Genomic DNA, 17,484 nt, shown 5'->3' with positions numbered 1-17,484 from the left:
TCAACAAAATGGAGTCGTGGTCAGCTTTTCCGAAAGGGGGGCGGGGCAGGGCCTTATATGCGTCGCGGAAGTTAGAGTAACAATGATCCAAGGTCTTTCCACCCCTGGTTGCGCAATCGATATGCTGATAAAATTTAGGGAGTCTTGTTTTCAGATTAGCCTTGTTAAAATCCCCAGCTACAATGAATGCAGCCTCCGGATAAATCGTTTCCAGTTTGCAGAGAGTTAAATAAAGTTCAGTGACAAGGACAGTATGCCTGAGGTGGTGGATGAGGTGGTGGAGTGCTGCAGCTGTGTGGATGTCCTGGTGTGTAACAGCAACATGAAGCTGAAGGCCCCCGTACACACCGTCTCACTTGAGCTGGACAGGAACATCATGGACATCAACTACCAGCACATTGGCCAAAGGTAAGAAGGAAAATACAGTAACATGTTGTTTGAGTTGCAGGTGATTGATTCAGTTATTGATTGAATTACTGATTGATTGATGCTGCAGGGGATTGATTCAGTTATTGATTGAATTACTGATTGATTGATGCTGCAGGTGATTGATTCAGTTATTGATTAAATTACTGATTGATTGATGCTGCAGGTGATTGATTCAGTTATTGATTGAATTACTGATTGATTGATGCTGCAGGTGATTGATTCAGTTATTGATTGAATTACTGATTGATTGATGCTGCAGGTGATTGATTGAATTACTGATTGATTGATGCTGCAGGTGATTGATTCAGTTATTGATTGAATTACTGATTGATTGATGCTGCAGGTGTCCTTACAGCTATGATCTCTAGGAGGTCCGGTCACATTCTATTGGTCAACAGCATCCGGGGAGGACTGGTTCCACTTCAGAACCTCCTGTATGGATGGATTACATAGTTCCGTGCCTTTGCCAAACGTTACACCACCCTACCAGTGTCAAAACTCACTTGTTTGGCTCTCACTTTAAATATAATTGTTTCTATTGGATATGCAGTGCAAGCATTCTTTTACTGCCTGCAAGCCGAGGTGGAGGAGTATGGGACACTAGTCAGCACATTTTGGCCACACCTTCATCAACGCAGCTGCCCCCTCCAAGCCCCCTGCTAAACCTCAGAAGGACCAGTCTGCATGTATGTGTACACACATACACCATACTGAACAGACACCATACTGAACAGACACCATACTGAACATGCACCATACTGTACAGACACCATACTGAACATGCACCATACTGTACAGACACCATACTGAACATGCACCATACTGTACATGCACCGTGCTGAACATGCACCGTGCTGTACATGCACCGTGCTGAACATGCACCGTACTGTACATGCACCATACTGTACATGCACCTTGCTGAACAGACACCGTACTGTACATGCACCGTGCTGAACAGACACCGTACTGTACATGCACCGTGCTGAACAGACACCGTACTGTACATGCACCGTGCTGAACAGACACCGTACTGAACATGCACCGTGCTGTACATGCACCGTGCTGAACATGCACCGTGCTGAACAGACACCGTACTGAACAGACAGCTCTCTCTGTCTAGTGTCTCCAAACACATGCATACTGTATGCACCTACTGGTCTCCAAACACATGCATACTGTATGCACCTACTGGTTTCCAAACACATGCATACTGTATGGACCTACTGGTCTCCAAACACATGCATACTGTATGCACCTACTGGTCTCCAAACACATGCATACTGTATGCACCTACTGGTCTCCAAACACATGCATACTGTATGCACCTACTGGTCTCCAAACACATGCATACTGTATGCACCTACTGGTCTCCAAACACATGCATACTGTATGCACCTACTGGTCTCCAAACAAAAGGAGGGTGTGGCAGTATGTGAGTAGAGACAAATATACATTCATAGACTTCAGTCTAGAGAGACGTTCAGTAAAATCATTAGGCTATATGGTATATGTTTTGAGTTTAAAAAGTATATATTCATTCTGGACATTCTGAGGTCTCCTTCTCTCTTCAGTTGGCGTGCACCTGGACGATCTGGCCAATGAGATTGTGTGAACGGTGAGCAGGAAAAATAAATAGGTTCGGCTGGCCACGCCCATCCCCAGGGTCACTCGCTACCTCCTCTCCTTCTTCCCCTCGTTCTTCTTTGCCACGGTTGCCAGGGGCGCGAAGGACTCTGTCATGGCAGAACAGACGCAGTAGAAGGAAGGAAAGAGAGAAGAAGAGAGTAGAAGGGAAGAGAGAAAATGTAAGAAGGATAATAGAAGGTATAGCATATTACAGCACAGTTCAATACAATGTAATCTGACCCATCAGGGTAGAAGCATATATTCTACATGTCCACGGCCTCTGTTGACATTGCAGTTCGCCTTTGTTCCTGTAGATGGCAGCATTTAACTGTTCTTGTATTCTTACAGTGCCTGTGCCAAACGTTACACCACCCTTACCACTATCAAGATTCACTTGTTTGGCTCTCACTTTAAATATAGTTGTTTCTATTGGCTATTTCAGTGTGTAGACTAGCCACATTATATGGCCTCATGTGACGATGTAGTTCGGTAGGTGATGGTTGTCTTTTCATTTGACCTTATTCTTTATCCAATACACTTGTCTGCCTGAATGACTTTATTTGTCTTTTTATAGAAAACATTTCTGTAAATATTTGGTTGACTTCATTTATATTTCAACGCTATTGCATATGGCACTAATGTCGAGCAATAATACAGACTTGGGATTGATTTTGTTTACAACTTGGGGCTGCAGGTAGCCTAGTGGTTAGAGCATTGGGCCAGTAATCCAAAGGTTGGTAGATTAAATCCCCGGGCTGACAAGGTAAAAATCTGTTATTCTGTCCCTGAACAAGGCAGGTTGTCAGTGTAAATTAGAATTTGTTCTTAACTGGCTTACCTAGTTAAATAAAAAAATACAACATGCACACATACACACTCAGCCTTGTGACCACCATGTCTGGGATGACCCCTCCCTTGCGTGCACACACAAAGCATTGTGATGACCCCTCCCTGTGAAATTGTCATGCAAATGAAGGAGTCAGAAAGAAGGTTGTGCATTAAGTCCCAGCCAACATCATGTCTAGTTTAGTGGATCCATGTCTGTGACATGTTGTCTACTGTTTATTGTCTATGTTAATTATAAATTAAAATCATACCACCCAAAAAAACATTTAGTCCGAGACTGAGGTTGTGTGATCTCCAAGCCTGTGTGTGCTGTATTCAAGTGTGTGTGTGTGTGTGTGTGTGTGTATGTGTGTGTATCCGTATTTAAGTGTGTGCATGTGTCCCAGTCTGAGGTCCAGCTGGTCTGCAGGTCTCTCTCCCTAGGGAACCCTCTTCTCTCCCTCTGTCCTGGAGAGGAATCTAACTCTGACACACACATGAATAAATGCAACTCACTGATATTTTAAAATGTAAAAGAAAGACCAGAGGGATGTATTTGAGTGATCAGCTGGACCTTCCAAATTGGCCTTTTAATCTGCAGTATTTACATCTGTCATGTAAGGATGGTGGAATTATCTATGTTTTATTATATGCAATAAAGGTTATATAATTCACTTATCCATGTTTCATGAGTGAGAGTGGATCATATATGAGGAACTAAATGACATGTATAGACATTATGGACAGTATGTGGATAGAATATGTAGTATATCTGAAGAATACATAGGATGTAATAGTATATTGAATACTTTCTGAATGCACTGTATATTTGGGCATTTTGTGACTTTCAAATGAGTATCAATTACTGGTGAACAGCATTCAAATGACTGAACCAGATATACTGTGCAGTTGGATGCCACGACAACTAAATACTAATTACACATTTACAGTCTCTCCCCGTTCATTGGTTATTCATCTCATTTAATATGTAGGTAATAATATCAATTATTGTACTAAATCTATATATGAAGTGGCATGTATTCAATGTCAGCCATGACACCATTAGTGAAAGACAGTCACCTTGTACTGATACTTACCTCCTCAGGAATGGGCTGTGAGAGAGGCAGGTGATCAACCATATCGATATTTAAGACTCTGTGTTGACTCTAACCTGAGTTACGGAGGTTATATAGGGGACACGGTAATGATTACCCAAACCTTCATCTACACCAGCTTTACCACTAGACCTAAAGTAGCTGACAGATCTGATACTGCCAACACGGGTGCTTTTATTATTTGACTATAAGATATGAGGAAAATACAAGCATTGTCAATGTCCCTTTTCGTACTTTCCTTCCCCCTCAATGGGCGTTCTGACAATCTCACTGTCTGCGTTGTCTGTTCCATCAGATGATGCCTCTACATGAGAACATGCAATGATTGTTGTTTTTCTTTAGATATGATATATTTAATCTTTAAACTAGATTCCAGTGTGCACAGATCTTCCTTCCATAGAATGGTTCCTCACAGATGAATCAGAAAATAAAGTATCACTCAGCATGTTACCGGGGAACTGATACAGTGAGGAAAAGCATATTCTCCCAGTGTTCTCCAGTGTTAAATCAACACTGATCAATTTAAGACATTCCAGGACCAGATTTGTCCAGAGCGGATTGTGGATTAATATTTGTTTAATTTAATTTGATCTTTTTATCTGTAAAATACTAAGACATAAAAGGCATTTTTGGCACATTTTCCCCCCAAAATGTTATTTATTGTAAAACATGTACAATATATCAACAGTTCCCTCTGGGCAAGTCGGTACATTTATCTAAGGATAACCACACAACATTTGCCCCATGCAGATGTCAAATGGTAGTCAAGCATCCAGACCGGTGCCAGGATAAAGTGGCTATGGGGACAATTTGGTGTTCTTGCATTGGAATTATATTGAATTCTGCTTATATCACGCTATACCAATAGAAACATACATTTAAAATGCAGAGACTGTTATTATTGAGTGTTTTTGAAGTGACAGGTTGGCGCGAAATCTGTAGCCTATCTACGCTGCGCTGTATCAACGTAAAAGTTAGGCCGTCGAGCAGTCATAATGACCAAGATTCAGCAGGAGGCAGGCAGATAGCGGTGCCAATGAGTTTGGGATTTATTTACACAGAGATGATGTTTCAAAGATGAAGATGACAGGCTATTTACAAATATATGTATATACAAAATATTCAAAAAGTCAGCATTCAAAGAAAAAAAACTCTCCTCAGGTCAAATCTGTTTTAACCAATAAACCATAGGCGGTGTCTACAAGGCTCAAATACAGCCTCCCTTGAATTACCCAAAAGTGAACTAACTACTAGAACATCCCCAAAACCGTCACATAAATACATTTGTGAGCGCTCCAAACAACGTTTCCACTTGGAGAATGAGAATGGTATGAATGTATAATATATTTACTGAATAATCAACATTTCCATAACCAAACATTCTAAATTAATGGGATAAAATGTTCGTTTCGGTACAATTTTATAAATGCTTACAGATAATTTGTTCTTTAGACATGGTGGGATCTTTTTGTGTCTGTAAAACGAATTATCCGAGAAATGGCGGTGGAAACGCCTTTATGCACAACTATTGATATAATGACCATCATTTGGAAGTAACCTCCTCTCACTACGACTCGGGGAATACATGCAGTTTATTAGGCTACAGGTGATATAAATTATGATTAACTTCACAGTAGTGAACTAGTGCACTGTGAACTTCATGCACCTTTCCAATAAATATCAAGGTTCTTACTCTGGTGACTTGCCGATCGATGCTAGTTTAACAGGTGTTGTGCCGAAAAGCTCCCCCCTGCCAGAATCTATGTTTAATATAAAAAACATACATTCATGATTAATTTCGGTTGACTAGCCTGACGTGAAGTTTGTTCTATAGAAAGTATTTGACTCTGATGTGTGTCGTAGAAAGTATTTGACTCTAGCCACAAAATTAAGGAAATTAGAAGAGGGGGGTGATTTCGGCAAGGCCATTTTCTTGCCGCTTGTTTCCTTTCGGGCAATAATACAGAGTAGGACCGGAAACATTTGACAGCGAATAGGAAGCGAACTAGCCGGCTGGCAGCAAAAATGTCGAGCAAAAATATATTTCAGACAGAGTTATCCCACATTATGGGGTTATACGTTGAAACAACAGTTAGGGAGATGGAGAGACTCCTCGACGAGTGTGCTGCTGTTTTGGAGAATAGTTTACTGAAGAGAGAAATGGAGCGTGTGAATACAACCAACACGGTGAGTCCATCATTAACCCTACTGCCGCCAGTATTATTCATATTATTCCTTACGTCGTTTGTAATTGGTTTGCAATACGTTATCCGTATTTCAGTCAGTTGTTCTCAATCTTTCAGATGAAATTTGCGTCAATCATGGAAGTGTTGAGTGAAGGCTTGATGGAGAAAATATCACTGCTGATGATGGTGGACGAAACGGAGGTAAAAACTGTGGAAAAGACTGGTGGAGGTGGTGAGAGCTGTGGAGAAGATGGGCGCTTCAGTCGGGAACTAGCAACACAAAAAGTAGCAGTAGAGGGTGAGTAGCTTTTATTTAGATTTTTTTTTTAGTGTTGGGTGTTCCCAGTACCCATTTCAAACAGAACATTTCCGTTTCCTGTGTAAATTCAAATCTTTTTTTTTTTTTTTTTTTTTTTTCAACAATCAGATGATTTATCTTCCTGTTTTTTTCTGCATGTGCACAGCAACAACCAAGATGACCCTCTCTGTTACAGATGACGTGTCTTCTTCTGAGTCTGATCATCAGGAGGAGGACCTTGACCCCCTGCCCTCACCTTCATCGGACGAGGAATGCCTAGTTGAGGTTGATCCCAGTCAGCATGCTGACCCATCTGCATCAGACCCAGATAAACAAGGCCCAGCTAGGGATGGAGAAGATGTCCAATGTGGGGATTCTGGACCCCTCACCTGTTCCCATTGTGGAAAATGTTTCAGGAAGAAAGGGTTTCTGACGAGACACATTCAGTCCCGTAAAAAACCCTACAGCTGTTCTCCGTGTAGGAAAGGTTTTGATCTGGCCAAACAGCTTGAGGTACATTCTGTTAAACCACGCATAGAGAACACCTTCAGTTGTAACGACTGCAGTGCGGTGTTTCACCGTAAATGTACTTTGCAGTCCCACTTGAAGAGTCACCTAATGGAGGAAACGGTCACATGTACAGTTTGTGAAAGAAAGTTTCTAGGGGAAAAAAGACTGGAGTTGCACAAGTGCAATGGACTGAAAATATTCAGCTGCTCTTCCTGCCCGGAGATCTTAAAGACCAGGGAAGGGTTGTCTTATCGTGAGGAGACGCTTTCAGAGGAGAGGAAATATAGCTGTGAAACATGCAGCAAAACGTTCTTAACGACTGTGTCCTTAAAGACCCATATGATGTCTCATAAAGAGAAGGATCATCGTCGTACTGTATGTAGCCAACATTTCAGCCATGCACCTGCTCTCAGAAAGCATATGTTGGTCACCCATCCTGGAGAAATGCCTGAAAAACATTGCATCTGCAGTGTGTGTGGTAGACGTTTCACCAAAAGGAACAATCTGTATAAACATATGAGGACACACAAGGAAGAGAGACCTTTTTCTTGCAACATTTGTGGCAAGAAGTTTAATTCTTCCGGTAATCTCAGCAGACACAATAGAACTCACACGGGCCAGAAATTGTATTCCTGTGACCTTTGTGACAAAAGCTTCACTCAGTCCGGAAACCTGAAGACTCATAAACTAAACGCTCACACTGAAGGTGAAGAAAAGCCTTCTTTCAAGTGTGAGATTTGCGGGGATGTTTGTTCAAGTCGTTATACTCTAAAGAATCATATGGTCACTCACACAGGGAAGAAACCATATCATTGTAGCGTGTGTGGCAAAGGTTTCTTTAGCAATCATCTTCTTAAAGTTCACATGCACATTCACACAGGGGAGAAACCCTTTGAGTGTGATCAATGTGGGAAGAGGTTCAGTCAGAAAAGTCATCTAAAATATCACGAGCGTGTGCACACCGGTGTCAAAGCATTTGTGTGTGGCGTCTGTGGGAAGGCCTATGCTAATAGACAGAATCTGAAACTCCACAAGTGCAGCATTTCTGCAAAATTGTAGTTCTTTAGCGCCACAGCTAATTAACCATTTTATTTTTTGAATTGGACTCATTCATTCATGTTCCTCCATTGTGAAGTGAAACTACAAAGGATCAATCTAAGGAAAATTATTTGTTGTTCCTGTTGTTATGACTGTGCTCCATTCTGTGTCCTAGCGCCAAACAGACGGTGCAGTAGCTTGCTCTTTATCACAATGTCACTGTGGGTCACTGTGAATGTATTGATCCTGCTGATTTCTAATAAGAGACCTTCATATTGTTGGAGTCTCCTTATTGATTATTTTAGTTCTGTACTCATTATCAATCAATATTTCAGCTCAATTCCCAATGTCATCCGGTCGGCGTGTGTTTTGTTTACTGAGGTTATGAATTTAACTCTCTGATGTCTGTTTGCTTTGTCTGTTTGCTTTGTTATCTAGATGATAGCAATGTTTTCCTGCTTAAATATATTTATTTTTTTATTTTTTGACAATCAACAGAGAAATCCGATGACGGCATTAGTGATTTTTACCCCAGCGTCATTGGTTAGGCTTTAGATTAGAGTATTCTTTGTAAATAATGCATAAACCAATTACTCTTTTTATTAATTTATCCTTCAAGTCACACCCATTGTACTCTCGCAGCGTGTTATGAGTACAATGGGATTCTATAAGATCTCTGGCAACATATTATACTGAACAAAAATATAAACGAAACATGTAATGTGTTGGTCCCATGTTTCATAAGCTGAAATAAAAGATCCCAGATATGTTCCATACGCACAAAAAGCTTATTTCTCTCAAATGTTGTGTACAAATTTGTTTACATCCCTGTTGGTGAGCATTTCTCCTTTGCCAAGATAATCCATCCACCTGACAGGTGTGGCATATCAAGAAGCTGATTAAACAGAGGATTACACAGGTGCACCTTGTGCAGGGGACACTCTAAAATGTGCAGTTTTGACACACAACACAATGTCTCAGATATCTCATGTTTTGAGGGAGTGTGCAACTGACATGCTGACTGCAAGAATGTCCACCAGAGATGTTACCAGAGAATTGACTGTTAATTTCTATACCAGAAGCCGTCTCCAAATGTCATTTTAGAGAATTTGGCCAGCTGGCCTCACAACCGCAGGCCACGTGTAAACTCGCCATCCCATGACCTCCACATCCGGCTTCTTCACCTACGGGATCGTCTGAGATAAGCCATCCGGACAGCTGATGAAAATGTGGGTTTGCACAAACTGAAGATTTTCTGCACAAACTGTCAGAAACTGTCTCAGGGAAGCTCATCTGCATGCTCGTCGTCCTCACCAGGATCTTGACCTGACTGCAGTTCGCCGTCATGACCGACTTCAGTGGGAAAATGCTCACATTCGATGGTCACTGACACGCTGGAGAAGTGTGCTCTTCATGGATGAATCCCGATTTCAACTGTACCGGGCAGATGGTGTCATGTGGGCGAGTGGATTGCTGATGTCAACGTTGTGAACAGAGCACCACATGGTGCCGGTGGGGTTATGGTATGGGCAGGCATAAGCTACGGACAACACACAATTGCATTTTATGTTGCAATGATCTGTACACAATTCATGGAAGCTGAAAATGTCCCAGTTCTTCCATGGCCTCCATACTCAGCAGACATCTCACCCATTTGAGCATGTTTGGGATGCTGTGGATCGAAGTCTACCACAGCGTGTTCCAGTTCCCGCCAATATCCAGAAACTTTGAACAGCCATTGAAGAGGAGGTGGGACAACAACCAACAGCCTGATCAACTCTATGCGAAGGAGATGTGTTGCGCTGCATGAGGCAGATGGTCGTCACACCAGATACTGACTGGTTTTCTGATTGACGACCTTTTTCTTAAAGATACAGTAACCAACAGATGTGTATCTGTATTCCAGTGGAGGCTGCTCAGTTGAGGACTGCGCATATTAATGGCTGAAACTGAGCAAATGTACACCATGTATTTGATACCATGTCGCTCTAGCCATTACCACAAGCCCGTCCTCCCCAAGTAAGTTGGCACCAACCTCCTGTGCTGTGTTCCCAGTCATGTGATTAGGGACAGAGATTAGGGCCTAATTATTTTATTTCAATTGGACTGATTTCCTTATATAAACTGCAACTCAGTAAAAATCTTTGAAATTGTGGCACATTGCAATTACATTATTGAATAGAAGGGCCACTGAGCTTGTTAGAGTGTAGGGACGGCAGGTAGACTAGTGGTCAGAGTGTAGGGACGGCATGTAGCCTAGTGGTTAGAGTGTAGGGACGGCAGGCAGCCTAGTGGTTAGAGTGTAGGGGCGGCAGGCAGACTAGTGGTTAGAGTGTAGGGACGGCAGGTAGCCTAGTGGTTAGAGTGTAGGGACGGCAGGCAGCCTAGTGGTTAGAGTGTAGGGACGGCAGGCAGACTAGTGGTTAGAGTGTAGGGACGGCAGGTAGACTAGTGGTTAGAGTGTAGGGACGGCAGGTAGCCTAGTGGTTAGAGTGTAGGGACGGCAGGTAGCCTAGTGGTTAGAGTGTAGGGCGGCAGGCAGTCTAGTGGTTAGAGTGTAGGGACGGCAGGTAACCTAGTGGTTAGAGTGTAGGGACGGCAGGTAGACTAGTGGCTTTAGAGTGTAGGGACGGCAGGTAGCCTAGTGGTTAGAGTGTAGGGACGGCAGGTAGCCTAGTGGTTAGAGTGTAGGGACGGCAGGTAGCCTAGTGGTTAGAGTGTAGGGACGGCAGGTAGACTAGTGGTCAGAGTGTAGGGACGGCAGGTAGACTAGTGGTTAGAGTGTAGGGACGGCAGGTAGACTAGTGGTTAGAGTGTAGGGACGGCAGGTAGCCTAGTGGTTAGAGTGTAGGGGCGGCAGGCAGTCTAGTGGTTAGAGTGTAGGGACGGCAGGTAACCTAGTGGTTAGAGTGTAGGGACGGCAGGTAGCCTAGTGGTTAGAGTGTAGGGACGGCAGGTAGCCTAGTGGTTAGAGTGTAGGGACCAGGTAGACTAGTGGTTAGAGTGTAGGGACGGCAGGTAGACTAGTGGTTAGAGTGTAGGGACGGCAGGTAGCCTAGTGGTTAGAGTGTAGGGACGGCAGGTAGCCTAGTGGTTAGAGTGTAGGGACGGCAGGTAGTCAAGTGGTTAGAGTGTAGGGGCGGCAGGTAACCTAGTGGTTAGAGTGTAGGGATGGCAGGTAGCCTAGTGGTTAGATTACATTGCATTTATATTATTGAATAGAAGGGCCACTGAGCTGGGAATAGGAAGCCTTGCAGCCTGTCTGAGTTGCACGATCTGATTTGTCGAACCAGAAGGTCATCCTTAATAGGAACAAATATGATCAAATACAGACATCACCATGTCAAATCTGCAATAGCTCCAACAAACTAAAGTCCTTTTGTTGTCAGTAACCTACTGACCTACTGAGGTCTGCAGTAACCTACTGAGGTCTGCAGTAACCTACTGAGGTCTGCAGTAACCTACTGAGGTCTGCAGTAACCTACTGAGGTCTGCAGTAACCTACTGAGGTCTGCTCTGTTGTAGTCTTCAAGGCTGTGTTTGGATTCAGCAGCGTTGAATTGGTGCCCAAAGTACAGTTGACTGACTGGGCCTGTCATAACGGATACAGTGTATTCGAAAAGTAAAATGCAAATGAATTACTCAAAAATCATACATTGTGATTTTCTGGATTTTTGTTTTAGATTCTGTCTCTCACAGTTGAAGTGTACCTATGATAACAATTACAGACCTCTACATGCTTTGTAAGTAGGAAACACTGCCAAATTTGCAGGTTATCAAATACTTGTTCTCCCCACTGTGTGTGTGTATGTATATATATATATATATATATGTGTGTATATATATATGTATGTAGTCAGAGAGAGTGTGTGTATTTAGCCAGGACCGGGGATACATTATAACGTGACACCAGGTCATATTAAAGGTGAATCCAGAGGAGGACAAGCAGGGATTACCACCCATATCGCCACACTCCCTAATCTACCTAATCAGATAACAGATTTATCTGGGATAACAGACGTGTCGTGACCTCGTCTCCCCCTCCCTGAGCTCCTTGTAATTCTCTCTCCATGAGAGTAACATTATACAAGGCTAGCAGATGTGTTAGGAGTCCCAGGAAATCAGGGCAGACATTTCAGCAGGTAGTAATCCTCCTCTAACTCTTAATGGAGATTAGTGAGCTCCGAGCCCTGAGCTTGGAACAGACATTAACCTGCTTTCTACTGGGGCTGCATGGGGTCCCACTGTGTGTGGGTTCATGTGGTGAGGTAGGTCATGTGTATGTTGAATTGAAAATTATTCTATTCTATTCGTGTACCTAAAGAAAAGTGTTAGTCCTGACTGATACTGCTCTCATGTGTTGGTCAAACGAGTCTAATCCATCCACTATCACTAACCTAAAGATGTTGGACTCTAGATTCTCTGGGTCTCTGGATCTCTTCACAGAAATGCAGATCAGATAAGGTGATTAGTAGAGCTCTGCCCTACTGCAGCCTGGAGACTCAGCCATGATAACCTGGCAAAGGGCCTTATGGCCGATTAGGGTCAGCCTAGCCAATTAGCCTCCAGTCTGTCTCTGAGACTGAAGGAGATGACGTGGAGAGACATGGATCCGCTGGGCTGATAGGAAGGATGGCCATCTACTGGAAGAGACGATGACTTAATGAGGTCAGGGAGAAAGGTATATACTGAGCAAGGATGTAGGTAAGGAAGGATATAAGGAAGGATGTGAGGAAGGAGGGATTTAAGGAAAGTTGGAGAGATGAGATGGAAGGAAAGAAGGAAAGATGTGAGGAAGGAGGGATGGAAGGAAGGAAGGATATAAAGAAAGGATGTGAGGAACTACACTAGTTCTACACTACATGGCCAAAAGTATGTGGACACTTGCTAGTCGAACATCTCATTCCAAAATCATGGGCATTAATATGGAGTTGGTCCCTCCTTTTCTGCTATAACAGCCTCCACTCTTCTTGGAAGGCTATCCACTAGATGTTCACTGGAACTAAGGGGCCTAGCCCGAACCATGAAAAACAGCCCCAGACCATTATTCCTCCTCCACCACTCCAGCCGACGCTTGGCATTGCTCATGGTGATCTTATGCTTGTGTGCAGCTGCTCGGTCATGGAAACCCATTTCATGAAGCTCCCGACGAACAGTTCTTGTGCACGGTAGTGGAACTCGTGAGTGCTGCAATCGAGGACAGATGATTTTTACACGCTACGTCCTTTAGCTCTCAGCGGCCCTGTTCTGTGAGCTTGTGTGGCCTACCACTTCGCAGCTGAGCCGTTGTTGCTCCTAGACACTTAAGAGTTGACCGGGGCCACTCTAGCAGGTCAGAAATTTGACGAACTGACTTGTTGGAAAGGTGGTATTCTATGGCGGTGCCACTTTGAAAGTTACTGAGCTCTTCAGTATGCGCCATTCTACTGCCAATGTTTGTCTATGGAGATTGCATGGCTGTGTGCTCGATTTTATACACCTGTCAAACGGGTGTGGCTGAAATAACCGAATCCACTCATTTGAATTGGTGTCCACATACTATAAGGACTGAATGCAAACTCAAGTTATGGTTCGGCCCATAGTAATAAACGACTTATGATTGTCATTCATTTATTCACTAAGAATATGATTGAATAAGCCAGCAAATTAGGAATGGCCCTTGGCTTTGTTCAAACAGAAACATCCCAGTTGATTGTTAGACCGTGACCTGTATTTCCCTACAACACAATGAGACCACTACAGCGGATATGATTGGTTTGGAGAGGAATACACCTCCCTCATTATAAACCCCACCCATAAACACACAAGATGTGGATGACAGATGACAGGATCTACAGAGTAACCATGGACACGTTTATGGCTAAAAGCACACACCCTTCCCCCCACAGTGGCATAAGAAGAGCTTATCCTTTCCTTAAGTGTCTGTTTTTATCTCTTACCTCTCCACTTCACACCAGTTTCATCTGGTGCACACACACACACACACATACACACGCACACACACACACACACACACACACACACACACACACACACACACACACACACACACACACACATACATACATACATACATACACACATATATATACACGCACACGCACACACACACACGCACGCACACACACACACACACACACACACACACACACACACACACACATACACACAGTGTGTTTGGCACACTCTCTGAACCCTGAACCCTTTGTGAATCTCTAAAACTAATTCAGGTTAGGAGCAGCCTCCCCACTGGCTGCTTCAGGGTGTGTCTCTCTGGTTGGAACAGCCTCCGAATATTATTATAGATAATTAGTTATCTAGTCTGATGAACTCCAGGTCCATATTATTATAGAGACTATAATTAGTTACCAGTTTGAATGCTGATGCCGCCCTGTGATAAGCAGTGCCCACTTTGTCAAAGGCAGGGCCTCAAAATGTTTTGCTTGTCCATTCCAAAGACCCATCGCAGGCGCTCCACCAACGTTCTGGAAACCCATCGCTGTGGCGCTCCACCAACGTTCTTGCTGTGGCGCTCCACCATCTGGAGAGACCCATCGCTGTGGCGCTCCACCAACGTTCTGGAGAGACCCATCGCTGTGGCGCTCCACCAACGTTCTGGAGAGACCCATCGCTGTGGCGCTCCACCAACGTTCTGGAGAGACCCATCGCTGTGGCGCTCCACCAACGTTCTGGAGAGACCCATCGCTGTGGCGCTCCACCAACGTTCTGGAGAGACCCATCGCTGTGGCGCTGGCTGGAGAGACCCATCGCTGTGGCGCCACCAACGTTCTCTCGCTGTGGCGCTCCACCAACGTTCTGGAGAGACCCATCGCTGTGGCGCTCCACCAACGTTCTGTCAAAACAAATCACAGAGCAGAAATGATGTAGCAGAAACAACCCATGGTAGAAAGAGTATGTTGTATTTTCTCTAGCTTATCCTGGAGATAATATGATTGACAATATAATGAGACAGTCACTTTTTTTACATCATGCAAGTTTCTCCGATCAAATAGCTAACCTAAATGGTGCCCAATCAAATCAAAAATTAGCTCGACATGTTAACAAACACATTATGCTTAAAACAGGACAGGTCAAAGTCAAAGGGACATGTGTGTGTGTGTGTGTGTGTGTGTGTGTGTGTGTGTGTGTGTGTGTGTGTGTGTGTGCATGCGTGTGTGTGTGTGTGTGTGTGTGTGTGTGTGTGTGTGTGTGTGTGTGTGTGTGTGTGTGTGTGTGTGTGTGTGTGTGTGTGTGTGTGTGTGTGTGTGTGTGTGTGTGTGTGTGTGTGTGTGCGTGCGTGTGTGTGTGTGTATGTGCGTGCGTGCGTGTCTATAAATGACATATTTTCACCTTTCATTCAGAACAGAAAATTAACATGATTTCAATTTCCAAAAATACCTGTTTTCACCTTCCAGAAAATATGTATTTTCAACGTCAGGATAAAGATGAATTTTAAACATTTGGAAAATGAACCTAACTTCAACATCTGGAAAATACGTATTTTAGATGTATTTTCAACATCATTTTGCTTACTTTGACTATTCTAGTTTTGCAAGGGTGGAAATGTTCTTTTGTTGTTGTCTTGCTTGTTGTGTCAGAATGGCCAGGACAGGCAATTTATGGCTGATTTAACATGAAAACATCATCCCTGTTGTGGTCAATCCTATTACTTTAACAGACACTTACTATAGTATTTTCTATTTTTATTTAACCTCTTGAGATGGGAAAACATGTTTTTTTGTATGATGTTGAACATGTGCATTTTTGACAGAAAGTTCAAATCAATTTTCTTTTTTTTTTTTAAACTTTTTTTTTTTAACCTCTTTTCACTTCTCAAAAGGCACCGAATTGGTGGAACGACCCTCCTAGTTAATCTCGAATCCCAATAGACCTCAGAGTGTCAGTGTGGCTCTCAGAGAGAGAGATAAATACAGTGACTGGAACTTGGAAGTCAGAACTACTGATGGCTCTATGTCTGCCTTCCATAATGTCTCCGTCCTCTGTCTGTAGGATCATAAATCACTGCGTCATACTCCAGCCCTGACCTCAGGGTCATTCTTTTATAGACGACCCCTTCATCACGGAACAATCTGCTCCACAGAACGGCTGCAGACAAAAGACACATAACCTGGATGCTGTCCTCCCCTCCTCCCCCCTCCCCCTCTCCGCTCCTCTCCGCTCTCCTCTCCTCTCCGCTCCTCTCCTCTCCTCTCCTCTCCGCTCCGCTCCTCTCCGCTCTACTATCCTCTCCGCTCTCCTCTCCGCTCCTCTCCGCTCTACTCTCCTCTCTTCTCCCCTCCCTCTCCTCTCCGCTCTCCGCTCCTCTCCGCTCTCCTCTCCTCTCCGCTCTCCGCTCCTCTCCGCTCTCCTCTCCTCTCCTCTCTGCTCCTCTCCGCTCTACTCTCCTCTCTTCTCCCCTCCTCTCCTCTCCGCTCTCCGCTCCTCTCCGCTCTACTCTCCTCTCTTCTCCCCTCCTCTCCTCTCCGTTCTCCGCTCCTCTCCGCTCTCCTCTCCTCTCCGCTCTCCGCTCCTCTCCGCTCTCCTCTCCTCTCCTCTCCTCTCCGCTCTCCTCTCCTCTCCTCTCCGCTTTACTCTCCTCTCCTCCTCGCCCCTCCCCCCTCCCCCTCTCCTCTCTGCTCCTCTCCGCTCTACTCTCCTCTCCTCTCCGCTCTACTCTACTCTCCTCTCCTCTCCGCTCCTCTCCTCTCCTCTCCTCTCCGCTCCTCTCCTCTCCTCTCCTCTCCTCTCCTCTCCGCTTTACTCTCCTCTCCTCTCCGCTCCGCTCCTCTCCGCTCTACTCTCCTCTCCCCTCCTCTTCTCTCTCTCCGCTCCTCTCCTCTCTACTATCCTCTCCGCTCCGCTCCTCTCCGCTCTACTCTCCTCTCCCCTCTTCTCTCTGCTCTACTATCCTCTCCGCTCTCCTCTCCGCTCTACTCTCCTCTCTTCTCCCCTCCTCTCCTCTCCGCTCCTCTCCTCTCCGCTCTCCTCTCCTCTCCGCTTTACTCTCCTCTCCTCCTCGCCCCTCCCCCTCTCTGCTCCTCTCCGCTCTACTCTCCTCTCCTCTCTGCTCTCTACTCTGCTCTGACCTTGGTCTCTCATCCATGGAGGCAGGTCAAAACATAACATCAACAAGGAAACTGAGCATAAAATATCTCTGAATCAATTTGATCTGTAACTTTAATCTAAATCTATAACCTGTCTTTACCTTTTTTTGGATTCAGCGATGTTGTGTTAATCAAAGGAAAAGTTGCAGCGATGAGGGGATATGATGGTGGTATTGAAATATCGTACTGGTGATTACAGTCTTATTTCAGGGTCAGTTGAGCGTTGCTGAGCGCTTTTATTGGCTTGATAGACCACAGCCCGCATCCGTCTGTGACATCATAGTCATACATACATCAGAACAGTCAACATCAGTGTCTCTCTCTTCTCCCAAATGTTCATAGCCAGAGATGAG

General features: G+C 44.3%; 1 protein-coding gene across 2 annotated transcripts; it reads left to right on the top strand.

The window, feature by feature from the left end:
* The first annotated feature begins 5,418 nt into the window (after nucleotides 1-5,418).
* On the top strand, nucleotides 5,419-8,403 carry LOC112223360 (oocyte zinc finger protein XlCOF6). 2 transcript variants are annotated; one of them, XM_024386354.2, is made up of 3 exons: nucleotides 5,419-6,182; nucleotides 6,299-6,479; nucleotides 6,676-8,403. In XM_024386354.2, exons 1-3 carry the CDS (start codon nucleotides 6,021-6,023, stop codon nucleotides 8,046-8,048), a joined length of 1,716 nt encoding a protein of 571 aa, XP_024242122.1. In that variant the 5' UTR covers nucleotides 5,419-6,020; the 3' UTR covers nucleotides 8,049-8,403. The 2 variants fall into 2 exon arrangements, with proteins under 2 accessions (XP_024242122.1, XP_042161521.1); XM_042305587.1 differs by having other exon boundaries at nucleotides 6,646-8,403.
* The last annotated feature ends 9,081 nt before the right edge of the window (nucleotides 8,404-17,484 follow it).

Source organism: Oncorhynchus tshawytscha, linkage group LG24 (genome assembly GCF_018296145.1).
Source record: "Oncorhynchus tshawytscha isolate Ot180627B linkage group LG24, Otsh_v2.0, whole genome shotgun sequence".
Taxonomy (NCBI): domain Eukaryota; kingdom Metazoa; phylum Chordata; class Actinopteri; order Salmoniformes; family Salmonidae; genus Oncorhynchus; species Oncorhynchus tshawytscha.
Note: the sequence above shows the minus strand (reverse complement) of the source record. Positions and strands in the feature narration are given on the sequence as shown.

Coding starts and splice junctions, on each gene's coding strand:
- LOC112223360 (XM_042305587.1), top strand. CDS start 6,021: ATGTCGAGCAAAAATATATTTCAGACAGAGTTATCCCACATTATGGGG. Junction 6,183..6,298: donor GTGTGAATACAACCAACACG/GTGAGTCCATCA, acceptor TCAATCTTTCAG/ATGAAATTTGCGTCAATCAT. Junction 6,480..6,645: donor ACAAAAAGTAGCAGTAGAGG/GTGAGTAGCTTT, acceptor GCATGTGCACAG/CAACAACCAAGATGACCCTC.